The sequence below is a fragment of the Octopus sinensis genome, linkage group LG10 (genome assembly GCF_006345805.1).
Source record: "Octopus sinensis linkage group LG10, ASM634580v1, whole genome shotgun sequence".
In the NCBI taxonomy this organism is placed as follows: Eukaryota; Metazoa; Mollusca; class Cephalopoda; order Octopoda; family Octopodidae; genus Octopus; species Octopus sinensis.
In genome coordinates, this window is record NC_043006.1 from 25169408 (window position 1) to 25188688 (window position 19281).

Below are 19281 nucleotides of genomic sequence, written 5' to 3' on the forward strand. Positions count from 1 at the left end.
TTGTTATCACCAAAAGACTAGTTAAGGTATATAAAATGTATTCAAGTTAACTGCTGCCACTATTTGAAAGATAAAAATATCATTGTTATGTTAGAGTACTTTCTGAAGATAAAAACAGCAAAAACTATATTATTGTTGGGGAGTGTTTTAAGTTGCAGGTTACTGTATTTTCTTTATATTCACTAAAGATTATAGGGTACATCAAGACTAAGCCTAGATTTAAAGTCTCAGTTATCACATGCAAAACAGATATTTATAGGCTCTTACACTTTGAAAGATGTTAGCAACTAAGGCAATATATAAGGACCTTACTGAAAGAACTGAACATTACTAATATAGCAACTAGTATAGAAAAAAATTATAGCCATCCACAGAAAATGACAAGATTAAAATAAAATTGTATTAAAAAATATATATATATAATTCATTTATACATAAGCACAGAAGCAATAGAAGTGTGTAAGAGTTTATTAATATCTGTTTTGCATGCGATAAGTAAGCTTTTAGTTACCACATATTTGGAAAGAATTTTTTCTTACAGACATAGCTGACAATTTGTTCATAACTGTCAATGGCTGGTTTGACTGTCAGGCTTTGTAATTTCTAAAAACAATCTAAAATATTCTTTTGTTTGCTAAGTTGTGAAGCCAGATAGTCTATTCTGCAAACTCAAAAGCCATTTACCACCCCTGTACCTCCAGTATTATATCATAAACTGTCCACTTTGAGAATGGTGCTGCAAATCCTAATAGAGCCCAATCTAGCTGTGTTCAATGGTCAAAGAATTTACCTGTATTTTAATTTTATCAGGTTTATTTTAATTTTATCAGAGGAATCAGCAGAGTTCTGAACAAAATACCTTGCATTAATTGTTCTGGCTCTTTACCTTCTGATTTCAAATTTTGCCAAGATCAACTTTGCCTATAGTCATATAATTTATTATTTACTCCCAACAAAATTCCTGACCTTATGCTTCTGTATGAAATTATTATCATTATTATTATTATTATTATCATTATTATTATAATTATTATTATTATTATTATTATTATTATTATTATTATTATTATTATTATTATGATAGTGAATTTCGGTATTTGTTCCAATTCTTTATAATTTGAATTTAAATGTTGTTGGTGCTAATTTATCATCCTTTCCGGGCCATAAAATAAAGTATTTATCAAGTACTGAAGTCGATTTAATCAACTAAGCCCTCTTCCCCACAAAATTTCTGGTATCTTATCTATGTAAGAAATTCTGATTTTAATTACAGTTTTAGCTAAAAAAAAAAATATATAGACTTCAGAAAATTCAAATAAACATCATTAATTATAAAATACACACTTTGTGCTATTAAAATAAATTAAAAATAAAATAGTAATAGACTTCAAAAATTACATTATATACTTAATAAATCACAAATTACAAATTTTATTTTGATAATTAACAAAGTGGTGTTTCCAGAAAAATATACATAAATACTACAAAATTCATTACCATAGATTATTTATACCTACTTAATTAAAGAACACGCTAAAAAATTGTTCTTTAACAATGTAAAGTACCTTTTGCACTGAATAGTCTGTTAATTTTGCACCATTGCCATTCCTGTGGACATCTTGCAATATGAGCCTACTCAAGACATCTGGTTCTGTACAAGTGCCATACCCATCCTCTTCATCATGCAGCAGAGCACTCAGTACTATCTTTTGGCTCATCTGACCTACAAAAGTGAACCTCAACAAACTGTTTACAACCCAAGAATCACTTGCTTGTTTCCTCCTCTCCTCTTCTCCTCTTCCTCTTTCTCTTCGTGTCACCATTTGCACAAGACTGCGCTGATACTGCTGATGCTGTTGCTGATGATGGCTGTTAAATTGCTGCAATCAATATTGAGTAGTGAGGTACAGTATATGTGGCTAATGATGACATTCTAAAGTCTGCTTGCCTGTTGATTCAATCAGCTGACAGAAGATGGTGTCACAACCTCTGGTTGTTTGTTGTGCTACAACTAACCCACTAGTTTCGGTTTTTTTTTTTTTTTGCACTTATTTCTGTCTTCCAGAACAATAGTGACAGGTTGCTCAAAGAAAAACTTATGTCCCATCTGATATTTTTGTTTCAATAATCCACTTTTATCATTTTGTTTTGAATATTATGAGTTCACACTAATTAGATGCACAGTATAGAATCTTGTACAAATCTATAAATGCACAGAATTAGTCTTCCTGCCTTGAAAAATTGGAAAATAGGGTAAGTTTATGCCTGTTTCTGTGGCCTGGTAGAAACACATCAGGAGTGTTGGTATTAAAATAAAATATGCAGATCATTATAAGATAAAGTTAGATATCATTGCTTATCTCATCTTATTGCTGTCAGTACTAAAATACGTACAAAGTAGTGGTGACTGACAACAACTATCAAACAAAAAGTTAAGTATTGAGCATAAATTATGAGAAATAAGTGCGATAAATTATGAATGTATAAATTACTTTTAAAAGTAAATAGTTTCTTTTTTTTTTTACTTTGTGACTCAGTGTGCAATACATACCTAAGAACATGAATACATAACTCCAGTTCAAGGCCTCCGTTGTTAATCCTGTAATGTGTTATAGGTAATAATGCAATAGCAGCTGAACTCCCATTATATGTCATAATGACCATTATAAGTGAAAAATCTTTAACCCTTTCGTTACTATATTTATTTTAAGATGCTCTGTGTTTCTTTCAATTACTTTAAATATAACAAAGAATTTAGTAAAATAACTTAGTTATCATTCAGCTAGAGTTAGGAACATAGATTGTGACTAAGGTTTGATGGGAGATTTTAATTCAAAACTTATGAAAACAAGATATTTGTACTCAGAGCCAGAGCCGGTTTCAGGCGGACTGGTAACGAAAGGGTTAAATCTTGTTCCCATCATTCAAAATTGGTTAAATACCTTCCAAAAATACACAACTTGTTCTACACTTTCAGACTAGAAAGCTAGAACTGACTGTACTTATGCATTTATTATAATTCTAAACTTAATTATTTGCTTTATTTCAATGTTTTCCATGCCTCTTCAAATATAAAAAGTGTTTCTTTTCCAAATATGTATTTAAGTTCAGTACTGCTATTTATTGCTGTCTACAAGAGAGTTTCTAGACTTCTCATTTCTGAAATCATATTCATATAAACTTAATTACTCTCTATGCACTAATTGTCTATACACTTGAAAATTATCAATAACATCTAGTTCTTCTATAAAAGCAATAACAACACTCAACATTTTTCTAATTCAAATACATTGCAGAGAAGTTTACCTCCAATCTTAATGTGTTTTCTGATGTTTTTTAAATTAAAATGTATTTATATTGAAGAAATTACTGTAAGGTATACCAAAATCAAAGAATTTTCTCAGTATTTAATAGCAACATGTCTAGTAGTTGATCTGGTTTGCACTCAGCTTCTAGGTTTTCTAGCCTTACTCACTTTACTAATCATTCAGGCTTGATATTAACTGCTTCTCTTTTACAAAGACTCTCCTTTGTGTGATGTTCTGAATTTTGGCTCAATGGAGCTTTTTTTGATAAAAAATTTCATCTTTTTGAAATTAAGATGATGGTTAAGGCAAATTAACAGTTTTATGGCTATAACTTAATAATGTTTACTCAACAATTAGAACTGTATGTTTATCCCTTCCCTTAATCGTTTATATGAAATATTAAATTTTATTTATAAATAACTACTTTGATCTCTCATTAACCTTTTTTCTTTCTGTTTAGTGCAACAAATTATATATCATTTGAAACTCTTAAAATATTTATTTTAATTGGTTGGTTCCACAGAAGATGATATGTAAAAACATTCAATCACATCATTTACATTGAATCTTAATTATACTGATTGTTTTTCTTTGTCTTTTTTTTCTCCCCATATTTTACTTTCAAATATTACAGTTGAGTACAGATAGTAAATCTTTTTCATATACTATACCAGTTACAGTGTGTTAATAGTGATTTTAGAAAGATCTGGTTGGTTGAACTTCAGAAAAAGTTGCCTACAGTAATTATTGCTATCGGATGTTTTTGCTAACAAGCATATTAAGATAGGCTTGTGTAAAGTATTTATCCAAATACTAAGTTTTAAAAATAATGTACCTTTTATTCATTTTCTTTGTTCTATTACAGTGAAGCCACAATTATCACTCTATACTAGATATGTTTCTTTATTAGCCACACAGGGCTGCACACAGATGGGACAGATTACAAAGTAGAGCTTTTCTTTTTGGGGGAAAAAAAAGTGGGGTAGGTTTTCGATCAAAAGGGATCGTAAAAGAGAAAGAAGAAAAAAAAAGAAACAAAAGAAACAAAAGAAAAGAAAAAAGGAAAAAAAAGGAAAAAAGGGGAAAAAAACAATCAATAGGGATCGTGTATCACAGTGTCATGATGTAAGGTGTAAAGGGGGAAGCAGATAAGGTTTATCCATGGGAAGAAAAGCCTACAGAAAAGACCACGGTAACCTCGGTCAATATTGTTACATGTTACCACATTTGTTTGCAAGTGGGTAACCCTCTGTTTTAAATTTCTGGGTTCATAGGGTTATGCTCAAGGTGGCTTCGTCATTAATACGTGCCATCCTTGCTACATTCACCCATCTTTTTTTAAAACATTCGCTAGACAAAACTTGCCTCTCTACTCTCACTTTCCTTTTACATACATCTATCCAGTTCCATCTGACATGCCCATCTCACCTCCTCTTAGCACACATACCACACACAAAACCATTTATTTCCAGAATATCAGCTTTGTGTAACTCCCTTCCTACCCATGTTTTTCTTAACTTATACATGTTAAAACTAAATACCAATAATATGAATTTCCCTAATCACAAAGAGTCTACAAAGGTCATAGGATCTGCCTCTTTCTCCTGACTTAAACCATTAAACAACTATAATATAATTACCTACAATACTATGATATATATCAAGTTCTTGTGTGTGTTTTCAATGCTGGAATGGGTTGGGTAATATCTACAGTCATGTATTAAAACATCTTGAAATTGTTAAACTTCATTTAGGATGTCAAAAATGTAAAAGCGTTTTAGCAAATCATCTGCATATAATTTCCCTGTTCATATCCAAATTAAAATAACTAGGGGATTAATGTGGAATAGTTAGTAGTGTTTTTCATTTTAATTTGTTTTCAATATTAATTACTGAATTTGGATATTTACTAGAAAATATATTCAGAGGCAGAAATTGTTAAAAATGAAACAATTACATTAAAATGTGACAATGATGTTTCATATATATATTCCTTTATTTTTTTACTTGTTTGGGTATTTGACTGTGGTCATGCTGGAGCACCGCCTTTAGTTAAACAAATTGACCCCAGGACTTATTCTTTGTAAGCCTAGTACTTATTCTGTTGGTCTCTTTTGCTGAACTGCTAAGTTACAGGGACTAAAACACACCAAATGGTGAAGGTGGGGTACAAGCAGACACAAGCACACACACAAATGTATATATATATACATACGATGCGCTTCTTTCAGTTTCCATCTACCAAATCCACTGATAGGGCTTTGGTCAGCCCGAGGCTATAGTAGAAGACACTTGCCCTAGGTGCCATGCAGCAGGACTGAACCCAGAACCATTTGGTTGGGAAGCAAGCTTCTTACCTCACAGCCGCATAGCGGAAGCTAATTGATCATGGCAAAAAAGTTGATTAGCCTCTCACATATGCAGGCTCTTACAGAAAATATGAAGGAAGCAATAATCAGTCAATTAAATGTATTAATAATCCATGTATCAAATGTGCACTTTGTTCTGTGTCAAAATCATAGAGTAATCCTTGTAAGATGACAGATGCTATAAAACTCCTGCACAAAAGCAGTTTATGCTGCTTAGTCAGCAATTATTGAATAAGTGAATGAAATGAATGAAAGAAGCAGTTCTGCACTATACATATTTCAAGAATACATGGAATGTGTATTATACAAATGTCAAAACTGTTACAAAATATTAACTGTATTGTGATATGTAGTTAATATTAATCACAATTGATGCTTCCTCTCCACATTATAAGTTAAACAATGCATATAACAAGTAAATCTACTGAGACCACACCCACTTATATCTCAGTAAAGTTGAATTGTGAGGAGAGCACATGATTGGCTGTTTACTTAAATCACTTTCCATTCCCTTTCTCACAGCCAAAGGATGTATAATGCTTCTATTTTGTTTTTCTATCAATAACCCATTATGGCAAAAGATTTTGCAAAACAAGCAAGGTGCACCCAAAAGTAAAATTATGTAGCAGTTTTAAATTAGTATTAAATGATACAGGTTCCATGCATTTCTGAAATGTGTAGTGCTTCTTCCTTTCTGTTTATTCACTTGTGAGTGAGTGAGTGAATGAGTGAGTGTGTGTGTGTGTGTGTGTGTTGTGTGTGTGTGTGTGTGTGTGTGTGTGTGTGTGTGTGTGTGTGTGTGTGTGTGTGCATGTGTGTGTGTACTCACATATGCATACATCCTTCAACCATTTCTTTTATATCTTTGCTTACAGTTTCCAATGCACCAATTATCATTGGCACAACCGTTACAGCTTCCATATTCCAAATTCTTGCAATTTAAAATTTTATGGAATTGTAAATCCTTTTTTTTCTTTTATGTCTTCTTTCTTTTTGATCCTGAAATCAGATGGACATGATGGATCAATTAGTAAACAACTTCACTTCCCTTATCTATTATTGTTATGTCTTGTCTATTATTTTCTAGCTTCCGGTTTGAATGGGAAAGTCCCACAAAATCTTACAATTCTCTAAGTCCAATTCCATCTGATGTTTATACTATGTGTCTCCAGCTTCAAATCCCCATTTCTGATAAAGTTTCCAGTGTAAAACTTTTACAACTTGACCATGCCTCCTTTTCTTATATTTTTCCTGTACCAACTTGGGACATTCTGCAAAAATCCGTGCTACTGTCTCATTCCAAGTTCCACAGACTCTACATTTTTCTGGCATATTCTACCCATATACATTTTTCCTCAAGTTGTTTGTTTTTATCGCTTAATCTTGGACTGCTACAATTAGGCTCTCTGTGAAACACTGGGTTCAATGTAATCGACTATTCTCTTCCTCCAAATTTCAGGCCTTGTGCCTATAGTAGAAAGGATTATTATTATTATTCCTTTGTAACACAGTGTAGATAAAAATGCATCGGAGTCTTTAGTCATCTGTCAAGTCACAACAAGGACCTCAGGCAGATAATACTTTTCTTAAGATGTGTGCCCAATAAGGCTGCTTTATGCAAGACATTAATCTTGCATGGGATTTCCGGTTGCCTTAAGAAGTCTTGAAGTTTCAATGGGATTGAGCCCAACACTCTGATCACCACTGGTATCACTTTTACATTACCCTCTTGCATTCCATGCAGTCTTGCCATTTTCACTTTCAATTCGGAGTACTTGGTGATTGTTTCAACCTCTTCTCTCACAACATTCATGTCATTTGGTATGGCTACATCAATGATCTGACAGTATTTGTCTCTCTTATTCAATATGACAATATCCAGCCAACAGTGTTCGATTACATGATCCATCTGAAAATCATAGTCCCAAAGTATCATTACTTTTCCATCCTCCTGGATAACTTGACTTGGTACATGCTCATACCAGTTCTCTGTTACTTCAAATTGGTATTTACGGCATAAGAGCCAATGAAGATACACACTCACACATTATCGTGGCAGCGATTGTATTCTTTTTGTGCAAGGCTCTCACATCCACTTACTAAGTGGGTCACATTTTCCACACTCTTTCCACAGAGTCTGCATTTCTGGGTATCAGAAGTTTTATTGATGTTATACTCCACTGACTTGGTAATGAGAGCCAGGTCTTGTGCAGCAATGATCAGGTTTTGGTGGTACACTTCAAATCACCTTGTTTAAGCCATGCCCACAATGCTGTATTATCCTTAACATCCTGTGTATTTACATTATTTACATTTGACAGATATTTGTCCTCATCTTGTTTGTTGTTAACACAATGTTTCAGCTGATATACCCTCCAGCCTTCATCAGGTGTCTTGGGGAAATGTCGAACCTGGGTTCTCATTCCTAAGGTATTTTTTGATGTTATCATTATAATGACTCCCAATATTTGGTGACATCCTTTTATATTCTGGGTTCAAATTCCATTATGTTCAGTTTCAACTTTCATCTATCTGAGGTGTCAGTAACATAAGTACTAGCAATATATGGAATTTTCAAGGCAGCAAACTGGCAGAAACATTAGCATGCCAGGCAAAATGCTTAGCGTTGTTTCGTCTGTCTTTATGTTTTGAGTTCAAATTCCGCCGAGGTTGACTTTGCCTTTCATCCTTTTGGGGTCAATAAATTAAGTACCAGTTGTGTACTGGGATCGATCTAATCGACTGGGCCCCTCCCCAAAAATTTCGGGCTTTGTGCCTAAAATAGAAAAGAATATATAGAATTTATAAATTAGTAATGCACTTCTCCAACAAATTAAAATATCTCTTAGTTCTAAGATAGCCTTAATGCTATTGTTGTTTATATTTCACATCCTTTAAGCTGATTTTCATAAACTAACAAACTTGAGCTTTATTTTATGAGTAACTTTCTTAGGATATTTAGTAGTCTCCAAGAATGCAATCTTCTGCAATTGTTTGGCATGTGATATATCTATGAACTGCTCACAATGTTTGTTAGAAGAAAAAGTTATTCATGTGCCAAGTGTTTCAATGACAACTGACTCTTCGTATTTTTGTGTTCGTGTTCTTTTGATTCCAATCTCCAGATGACAGTATTTGCTAATCTTCTTTTACCTTTGACAAAGTAATAGCATTAATCAAGGCCAGGGCTTCGATTTTTTTGCTCTATTTGTCGTGACCTTCATCATCCCATATCATTGTTTGTGTCGCCAATAACATATTAAACAAACATTTGTGTAGACTTGTCAAAACTTTTCTTTTTTGTCATTTAAACATGTTTTTCTTTAGGCTACTTTTTCAAGTTGTTTTTTACATCAGAATTTATACTTATAATCATCTACAGTTATTGCAAGAAAATATACCCTTACAAATTTGTACAAAGTAAGAAATCATCATTTCTTTTACAATTAAAATTCTTATGTCAGATTAAATTTTAATGAATAAATACATTTTTATATTCCCCTGTTTATGTAAGTTTTTAATAAAGCAGTTTTTATTCAACTAGATTCATTTAATATTATTATAAGATGAAGTTTGTGTTCACCACTTTGTCCTTTAATATATAATTTAATTGCATCAGCTTTAAGATGGTGAATCCTAGTCATCCTGTTCGTAGTAAGAAGCTTCCTTAGATTTCTGTCTAGTTATTTTGGTTTTCTGTGGTTTTCAGTCAATAATACTAAAACCATATATTGATACTGCTAGATTTGTTGATTAATATTCTTTTAGGAATTCAGTTCAGTCTTACATGAATTCACCTTTATTCATTGACAATACCTGTATTCACCTGTATTCATTTGTGATAACTCTTTTCATCCTGGTGTGCTGGGTGACAACTTTATGTTGATTAAGACCCTTTATATTGATTTTTATCACTGTCTGGATGTTTACAGCTTTAACAAGCTTTCCTGCTTATATTGTCAAACTTAAGACCTTCACATATCAATAAAATATGTACCAGTTAAATACTGGTGTTGATTAAATTAATTACATTGTTCTCTAAAAAATGTCTGCCTTTGTGTTTGTATTATAAATTACTGTTGTTAAAAGTTCTTTATGAAACATTGTTATTATTATAACACAGAAGATAGCAATAGATTGCTGAATCTAAGGTGGCAAGCTGGCAGAATCGTTAACATGCCAGGTGAAATGCTTAGTGGTATTTCATCTGTCTTTACATTCTAAGTACAAATTCTGCTGAGGTCATCTTTGCCTTTCATCCTTTTGGGGTTGATAAATTAAGTACCAGTTGAGTACTGGGGTCGATCTAATCAACTGGCTCCCCTCCCCCAAAATTTCAGACTTTGTGCCTAGAGTAGAAAAGAATAGATTGCTGTATCTAGTTTTGTCCAGCTTAACTCCAATTTCAGATCTTGCCCTGATGCACTTTGGCTTAATGATGAGAAAAAGAAATTTATCATCATCAATAACATACCATGTAATTTTATGTTTCAAGTACTCCATATTCTTATTCAAATTATTTAAAATTCTCTCTATTCCTTCCAAAAGATATTTTTGTCCACTGCTATGTCTATTAGCAAGCTTTTTTTTTTAATCTTTGGTCCTTAATATGGATGTCTAAAAGTTTGCCTTTAGCTTCTCCGCTATTATTGATTCTTTCAGCTTCAAACGTTAGTTTTGGTACATATGCTACTATCATGTATATTTGGTATGGCTATCACTTTATTTAGCTATTCTTCTGCATGCAATCTAATAACAAACGCAATTGAGGCATAACTATTTTGACAAAGAAGAAGCAGATAAAATAAGGAAGAACTACACACCTCAATAATCAGAGTAAACATTTATAGTTTTAAAGAAAAATACTGCTGGGCACAATAGATTTTCCAAAAATGTAAGTTAATCTTTTTATATATTTCTATATTGAATCATAAATATAGGAAGAATGATTTAAATTAAAAGGTTTAGTTCTGAGTTTTGCTTCAGCAATTTGGTGTATTGAGTATTTTTAAGAGATTATTACTGTTTTCCTATAAGGAAATTGAACACTGGCAATATACTGCCTGTTGGCCATATTTGGTGCATGTATGATCCACAATGTTATATTATTTCAGTTCTATCTCTATTCTTTCAATTTGTGAAGTGAAGTTACAGCTGCAACTGAAGTTTTTATGATTGACTTTATATGGGTGTGTGATACCCTTCATTCATTTTTCTTTCCGAGACTTTCATTGTTCTTTTCATAGACTAGTTTCTACTTTAATGAAATATTGAAAATAATATCCAAAACTTTTCTAGCATGTGTGATAAAAACAAAAAGTTAATCTGAGACTCTAAATAATTTTGTTTTTGTTTTCCAAATTTTTAGAAGTGAAAGCTGAGTTGCTGGCAGTCAGTAAGTCCAAATTCACCCTCAACATTTTCTAAACAAAATACTTGATTCTACTTTTCTACATGCTTCTGTTTAACAAGCTGGTGAAAATAATATAAACCTTCTGGAGAGAATACCATTGTCCCGTTGAAGGATTTGTCGTATTTATGCATCCTAGGACTTTCTCAGTAGCTCAGTGGTATTTTTAGGAAGATTTCTTTTTAACTTTTACCATTTCTTATGAACTTCTTTCTGTTTTATGGCTGTTACAGTTTTCCCAAAAGTTAAGACTGGTTAAGCTTTCAGACATTACATACTTTTCTATTAACATAATCTTTCATACTCACTTTCAGATATATGGTTGTGTATTGGTCCATGCCGGTGAGTGGAGCCATCTAAGATAGCTACATGTTCAGCCTTCTGTCATTTCACTGATTAATGAATGTTTTTTTTCTTTATGACTGACTTTTAAAGAACTTAATGTGAACTTTTTAAGACATCAAATCCATTTTTTTTCTTCTGGCTTACTCTTTACAACTTATTACTATACAGAGCCATAGCTAGACTTAATGTGGAAGGTCAGTTCTATTGGGTACACAATATTGGACAACTGGGAGACTCGGCACTATTTATTGTTCTACTTCATAGATATATTAAGTTAAAGAAAAAATAGTGAGTCTGCTCATGATGGTTGCTAAAGGCTAACTAGCTATGGCTCTGTGTGTATGTGTGTGTGTGTGTGTCTGTGTGTATGTGTGTGCGTGTGTGCATGTGTGTTTGTGTGTGTGCGTGTGTGCATGTGTGTTTGTGTGTGTGTGTGTGTGTGTGTGTTTTCACTGTATTTGGTACTACACCCATTTTTCCCAACTGTTTACAGTTCAGTTTCATCAAAAGTCTTATTTAAATTATAACTAACCTTGAATAAACTAGAAGATATTTCAGATAAATATACTTATAATAGAATGAGATAACTCCAGATTTCTTTGTTCTATATTCTTTTAAAAAAATGTTATTTACCTTATTTATTAGACAATGCAGAAGGATTCAGCAATGTCAAATTTACATTTCTGTGTATCATAATATTAAAAAAACTGAATTTATAGTTGACTGCTATTGCAATATAATAGGTCAATGTTGTGAACGTAGAAGCCTGGTAGTGCTAGGTTTGACAGTTCATTTACTTTAATTTGCAGTGTGTTATGCCCATGGCTTTGATTCTCAAATAATATACCCAGATACGTACCATGAAAAATTTCATTAAATTGTAATGGTGAATTCACATCCTCAAATGAATAGCTTAGAAACAAAGAAAAGAGAGAGCTCTACCAACTGCTTTATATTATAGGATGTAAAAACAAATTTTTATAAATGTTGCTCCTGTGATCCAAATGATGGAATTTTTCCATAAAGTATAATTTTACATAACATATCTAAATATAAAAGGTACTGAACTGACAGATATAATGAAACATCAGATAAAATGCTTTGCAATATTTATTCCAGTTCACTGTGCTTTTAGTTCAAATCCCACTCAAAATCAACTTTTCTCCTCTCACTATCAATAAATATAGTACCACTACAGGGTGATTGATTAGTAGATTGTTAGAACATCAGATGAGATGTCTTGAAGTATTTGCTCTAGTACTTTGCATTCTGGTTTCAAATTCTGCCAAGGTGCCCAAAGCCAGGTATAATTACCCAACCACAGGAGCAATCCATCTAACCTGCAGTTGTCCAGTGTCAACAAGTCAGTCTACAATCAACATAATTAAGCCAACAATGGCAAGCTGAAGCTTATCCAGCAGTGGATTGAAAATGACTGCTTGGAAAGCTTTAAAGATAGTTCAACTTTATTGAAGATTTGTCTAAAAATAGAAACTACAGTGAAAAATTATATAAATAAGCTTGACTAAGCGAAAGCTATTTTGTAAACATTTACACCAGTGATAATAATTCTATATGATTCGTTTCAAATAAAATTGAAGGTCTAGATTCAACATTATTTTATAGTAATAGAACCAAAAAAGGAATTGAACAAAAGACTTTCAACTTGAGTAACAGAATAATGATAATTTTTATAACAAAGACTTTAGTTAAATGCATCATTAAACTTAGTACTGTGCTAAATATAGTTTTTTTCAGTAACCAGTTGTGGCTTAGTTAAATCAAAGCTTCTCAATCTGAAACCATTATCTGCTGAGGAGGCTAATTTAGGACTAACACTGAGCATAATTTTACTAAATAGCTCTTATGTATTTGAATATTAATTTATTAGGTTTATAAAAATGCAGAAATTACCGAAATACTGTGAACACACCTGAATATTTACCCTTATAGTAAAAATTATTAAACTCGATTTCAGAAATAATTTCTCCAATCCTGTTGTTTTCATTTTTAGAACTCTTTTTTTTTACTTGTTGTTCTAAAACTAGTTTTTCAAAAGGGAAAAACCATATTGATTTAAATAACATCAAATCAATTATGTCTGAGTGAATTCAAATCAAAATAGGACTTTAGGAATGCAAAAAAAAAAAGAAAATTATTTAACATATTTTCAGAACATCAGTCTAGCACTGCTTTAAATGTTAAGGATTAAAGAATAATAATTTCTTTAATTAGGGCTATGTGCAATCAATTTTGTCAAACCATTCCATCTTTATTTTAATCTGGACTGGTTACAAGTGTGGATAATTTGCTCAAAACAAATATCCTGAGTGTGTATGGTAAATATATTTTACAATATATAAAAGAGGCAAGCTAGCAGAATTGTTAACATGCCAGGCAAAATGCTTAGCAGCATTTAATCTTTCTTTACATTCTGAGTCCAAATTCCACTGAGGTCGACTTAGCCTTTTATCCTTTTGGGGTCCATGAAATAAGTACCAGTCAAGCACTGGGGTTGATGTAATCAACTTACCCCCACCCCCAAAATTGCTGGCCTTGTCCCGAAATTTGAAATCAATATTTAATTACCGTATATATTTAATTCTGTTATCAAATTCAAAAAGAGATGATAAACTTCTAGTTATTCTGAGTATTTTAATCCAGAGTATAATTAGCCTGTAAAAGTGTATGTATAACAGCTTTTCCAAAGAAAGTAATTCCATAAATAAATAACTTTAAGTGGTGCATGGCTTATCTGAGATTAAATAACCAGTTTTGAGAGATTATTTTTATGAATGCTATAATCTGATCTTGTTTGTTAATTATAATTCAAAAATGTTGATAAATACTAAATCAATATATTAAAATTTTAATAACCACAAATATTCTTTGATTAAAATATTTTATTGCTGTTTATTCATTTAACTTGCATGTGTTGCTGTCTAGTTTCATTTGAATAATTTAATTTTAAACCAACATTGTCATTATTCTTAAATTATGTTTGGTGTACTTGTAACCTTAGACAACCATCTTGGATAAAAATATGTTATTGGTGCCTAAATGCACTACTTTTGAATATAGATTGCATTTCTGTGAAAAATGGGATGTTTATGCTGTACAAGAAATGATAAATAGGATTCTACCAAAGAAAATTATTGTGGGTCTTTAGAAATTGTGTTTGTGTTTCCTACTCATGAGTAAATTTAGGTATCTACAAACCATTTCTGTATTTTTACATTCTCCATTAGTTCTTTCTTCATCTTGTTCAATTCTTTCACTTACTCAATCTTTCGCTCCTTCCTCTCCCCCCTTTTTCTCTTCTATTTTTTCTAATATTCTGATAATATCAAATAGCTGACCCCATGCTTTTTAAATGTTTTAATGTTTTAATCTCTTCATTGTATACAAATACATTTAATCAAAATGTTGTTATCCAATTACTTTCTGTTACAGACAAATTTCAATTCTTCTTAAACTTTCTATCTTTGACAAGCATAGGGACGTTTTCAGTATTCTGGATTTTATCTATTTGGGCTGAGTAAAAAGTAAGCAAAGTTTTGAAACATGAAATTCATCACAATATTTTTCAACAATGTGGAAATTTTATTCATCAAAGTAAGTACCATTACAATCAAAGCATTTTTTTCAATGAGTTACAAGTCTGTTTATTCCAGTAACAAAAATCTGGAGTTCTGGAGCTGACGAACTCTTTGAATGCACTTTCAGCATCGGTTTGATTTTTGAACTCCTCTCGCAGGAGACCATCAAGGTGCTTGAAAAAGTGATAGTCAGAGAAAGGTCTGGGGAATAAGCTGGATGGGGAGGAACTTCGTAGCCAAGTTCCCTCAACTTCTGAAGCATCATTAGTAAAACGTGTGGTCAAGCATTGTTATGAAGAATGATTGACCCTCTTCTGTCGACCAGTCTGGGATGGATGAGTAGCAGTTTTTCATTCATTTTAGTAAATTCATGGCAATATGTTTCTGCAGTAATGGTTTTTCCAAGTTTTAAGAAGTTATAGCAGATGAGTCCAGCAGTACACCACCAAACAGTCACCATGGCCTTCTTTTTGAAGAGCTTGAGTTTAGGGAAAGTTTTCAGTGCTTCATTTTGGTCCAACCACTGTGAAGAATGTTTTTTATTATTGTACAGAGGATCCATTTTTCATCGCAAGTTACAATACAGTCAAGAAATGGATCGATTTGGTTACAGAGAAGAAGCAACAAGCAAATTTCATATCTGCACATTTTCTGATTTCCATTCAAATCGTGTGGTACCCATTTGTCAAGCTTTTTCGATTTTCCAATCACATGCAAATGGTTTCAGTCAGTTTTCTGATTAACTTGAAGTTCTTTTGCCAGTTCCTAAGAAGTTTTACATGGATCTTTCTCAATGATGGTCTTTAATTGGCTGTCATTGATGACAGATGGGCATCCACTATACTCACAATCTTCAAGGCTCAGGTTTTCATTGCAAAATTATTTAAACCATTTTCAAGCTGACCACTCACTGGTCATTTCCTCAAACATTTTGTTGATATCACGAACAGTTTCAGCTGCTTTACATCCTTTTTTGAAGTTGAATAGCAAAATTGCTCAAATATCATGCTTTGACAGTTCCATTTCAGATTATTGTAACAACAGTGAAAAAATATCAATGTTATGTTATTGATGCATGTAGGCAAGTCTATGCCTGTATTATCAGACAATTGCAAAAAAAAATGTTTAAAAAAATTCAAAACTCTTCAAAAATCTGGTACAAATTCTTCATGGTTCAAAACGTTGCTTACTTTTTACTCAACCTGATATTAGAAAATCAGTTAGAAAAGGCCTTCAATTAAGTATTTAAATTGTCTCAGCAAACTTCATTGTAGTTGTAATAATAATTCTTTCTTCTATAGGCACAAGGTCTGAAAATTTTGGTAGATGAGAGGTATTCAATTACATTGACCCCAGTGATTAACTGGTACTTATTTTATTGACCCTTGAAGGATGAAAGGCAAAAATCAACCTCAGTGGAATCTGAACTCAAAATGTAAAGTCAGAAAGAAATTCCACTCAGCATTTTGTCCAGTGTATTAATGATTCTGCCAGCTCACCACCTTTAATAATAATAATAATAATAATAATAATAATAATCTTTTCCACTATAGGCACAAAGCCTGAAATTTGTTGGGCTGGGGGTAGTTGATTGCATCAACCCTAATGTTCAATTGGTAATTTTATAGACCCCCAAAGGGATGAAAGGCAAGGTCGACTTCAAAGGAATTTGAACTTAGAACATAAAGACGGAAAAAATGCTGCTAAGCATTTTACCTGGTTTGCTAATAATTGTGCCAGCTTGCCACCTTAATAATAATAATAATAATAATAATAATAATAATATAATAATAATAATAATCTTTTCCACTATAGGCACAAAGCCTGAAATTTGTTGGGCTGGGGGTAGTTGATTGCATCAACCCTAATGTTCAATTGGTAATTTTATAGACCCCCAAAGGGATGAAAGGCAAGGTCGACTTCAAAGGAATTTGAACTTAGAACATAAAGACGGAAAAAATGCTGCTAAGCATTTTACCTGGTTTGCTAATAATTGTGCCAGCTTGCCACCTTAATAATAATAATAATAATAATAATAATAATAAGAAGAAGAAGAAGAAGAAGAAGAAGGAGGAGGAGGAGGGGAGGAGGAAGAGGAAGAGACTGGTCAGCTGAGGATATGGGACCCGACCCACCATTTGTTTCCCAATGAGAACCATGACATCATATAAATGACATCTATCCATGGTCCTCAACTCTCAGAAATGAGATTAGGAATAGTATCCACTTATGGGTAGTAAGAGCTCTTCTGCCTTGGTTGACAATCTTTCTAGAGAAGGTGTCTCAATAAAAATACTGGTTGGTGACTAACCTTAAAACACAAACCTCAATATTGAGTGAAAATGTCCATACAAGTGTATTGTATAATGGTGTAAATGAGAAAAGTATAATGCTAAATTGAAAGAGCCCAGGGCCAGATAGTATCCAAAGTTATTGGATGAAGAAGCTGAGAGGGCTCATGAAAGGATAGCAGAACAGCTGGATAAATGCCTGCAGGAAGGCTCAGTGCTCAGTTGGACGACAATAGGAAAGACATCGTTGTGTCAAGGATCTAAAAAAGGGTAACATTGTACTCAACTTTCAACCAATATGTCTTCTGCTACTGTGAAAACTACTGTCAGGTGTTTTGGCTAGTGAATTGTATTGTTACTTAGAAAAGAAAAGTGGGCTACTATCGAATGAACAGAAAGGATGTCAAAAGAGGAACCAGAGAATGAAAGATCAGCTATTAATTGACAAGCTAATCATCAGAAACTGCAAGAAAAGGAACGCAAATTTGAGCATGTCATAGATTGATTAATGTAAAGCATATGATATTATACCACACTCTTGGATAACAAGAACTATAGAAAGTATGAAGTAGCAGAAAATATGGGAAGCCTTATATGGAACCATATGAAATGCTGGAGAACTGAAATGACAGGGTTTAGGATAAGTGAAAATGAGGAGAGGAATCTTCCAGTGGGGGCAGTGTATCCCCATTAATCTTTGTGCTGAGAATAATTCCCTTGAGTGAAATACTGCAGAAGACAAAGTTGGAATATGTTCTGTGAAGTGGTAAGGCAAAGCTTAATCATCTGCTATTTATGGATAATTTGAAGTTGTTCACAAAAATTGAGGCAGAACTGGACAGTCTAGTCCATTTTGTGAATATTTTCTCAAATGATATCAAGATGGAGTCTGGACTTTCAAATGGTTCTGTGATGGTGATGAGATGAGGAAAGTTTGTCAGAATAGAAAGAACATGTATACCAAATGGTGAAATGAAGAAGGCAAGTGAACCTGAATCCAGATATAAATACCTGGGAATACTTGAAGTAAATGGAATTAAGCATGATGATATGAAAGAAAAGACAAAGAAGAGTATCTGTAGGGACTGGGCGAAATATTGGATTCAAACTTGAATGTCAGAAACATAATTTTAATAATAAACTTGTGTGCATTCACAATGATTTGCTACAGCAAATATTTTGCTCAATGATGCCTTGATGCAGTACCAGGCAGTGGCTCTCGTGGCTTCTCATCTTAACTGATTGGAATTGTTATCATGTGCATTGTTTTGTCTTGGTATAAAAGATGGGCTACAGCAAATATTCTGCTCAATACCACAGATTTGCTTGTCGGTTGTTTGACTGTAACCAGTTGAGCATGTCCCTTAGTGGCTAACAATATGTGCATCTCTGATCACAAGCAAAAGAGGGGGAGCATCATAGCCATGTGTTGAGAGAAATTCTTTGGGGTTTGGATAATTCACCTTCAGAAACATGGGCGTTTCATTCAACATCCTGAAACAACCCTTATTCAGGGACCTTTTGAGCAAGATGGGCTCCTCAACCTGAAGAAAATTCTAACTGGGCCCCACCTGCAAGGTTATGCACTGTTTATCTTCATATGTGATCACTATGTTGTGCATATATGGTTGTGATGCATGTGCCTGGTGTACCCTTACCAGACAGTAAGGGTATACTGGGCTTCATATATTTTGTCACTTTGATGGCATGTACTGTTCTCTCACTCAATAATAATGATAATAATGTATTAATGAAATTGCCCTGATGCAGTACCAGGCAGTGGCTTTCATGGCTTAACTGAGTGGAAATGTTATCATGTACATTGTTTTGTCTTGGTATAAAAGATGGGCTACAGCAAATGTTCTGCTCAATACCACAGATTTGCTTGTCAGTTGCTCCACCTTAACCAGTTGAGCATGTCCTTTAGTGGCTGACAATATGTGCATCTCTGATAGTGAA

General features: G+C 32.9%; 1 protein-coding gene across 13 annotated transcripts in view; it reads left to right on the plus strand.

Annotated features, from left to right (window-relative positions):
• Positions 1–19281, plus strand: part of LOC115216158 (sickle tail protein-like) — a 460762-nt gene that overhangs the window by 418477 nt on the left and 23004 nt on the right. For 2 of the 13 annotated variants that reach the window (XM_036506385.1, XM_036506386.1), the window contains one exon: positions 11402–11429. The exons of 10 other annotated variants lie outside the window; for them this stretch is intronic. In XM_036506385.1, coding sequence (XP_036362278.1) covers positions 11402–11429 — 28 coding nt within the window. Of the gene's footprint in view, positions 1–11045; positions 11073–11401; positions 11430–19281 lie in introns of all 13 variants that reach the window. One more of the 13 variants, XM_036506389.1, reaches the window with a different exon arrangement.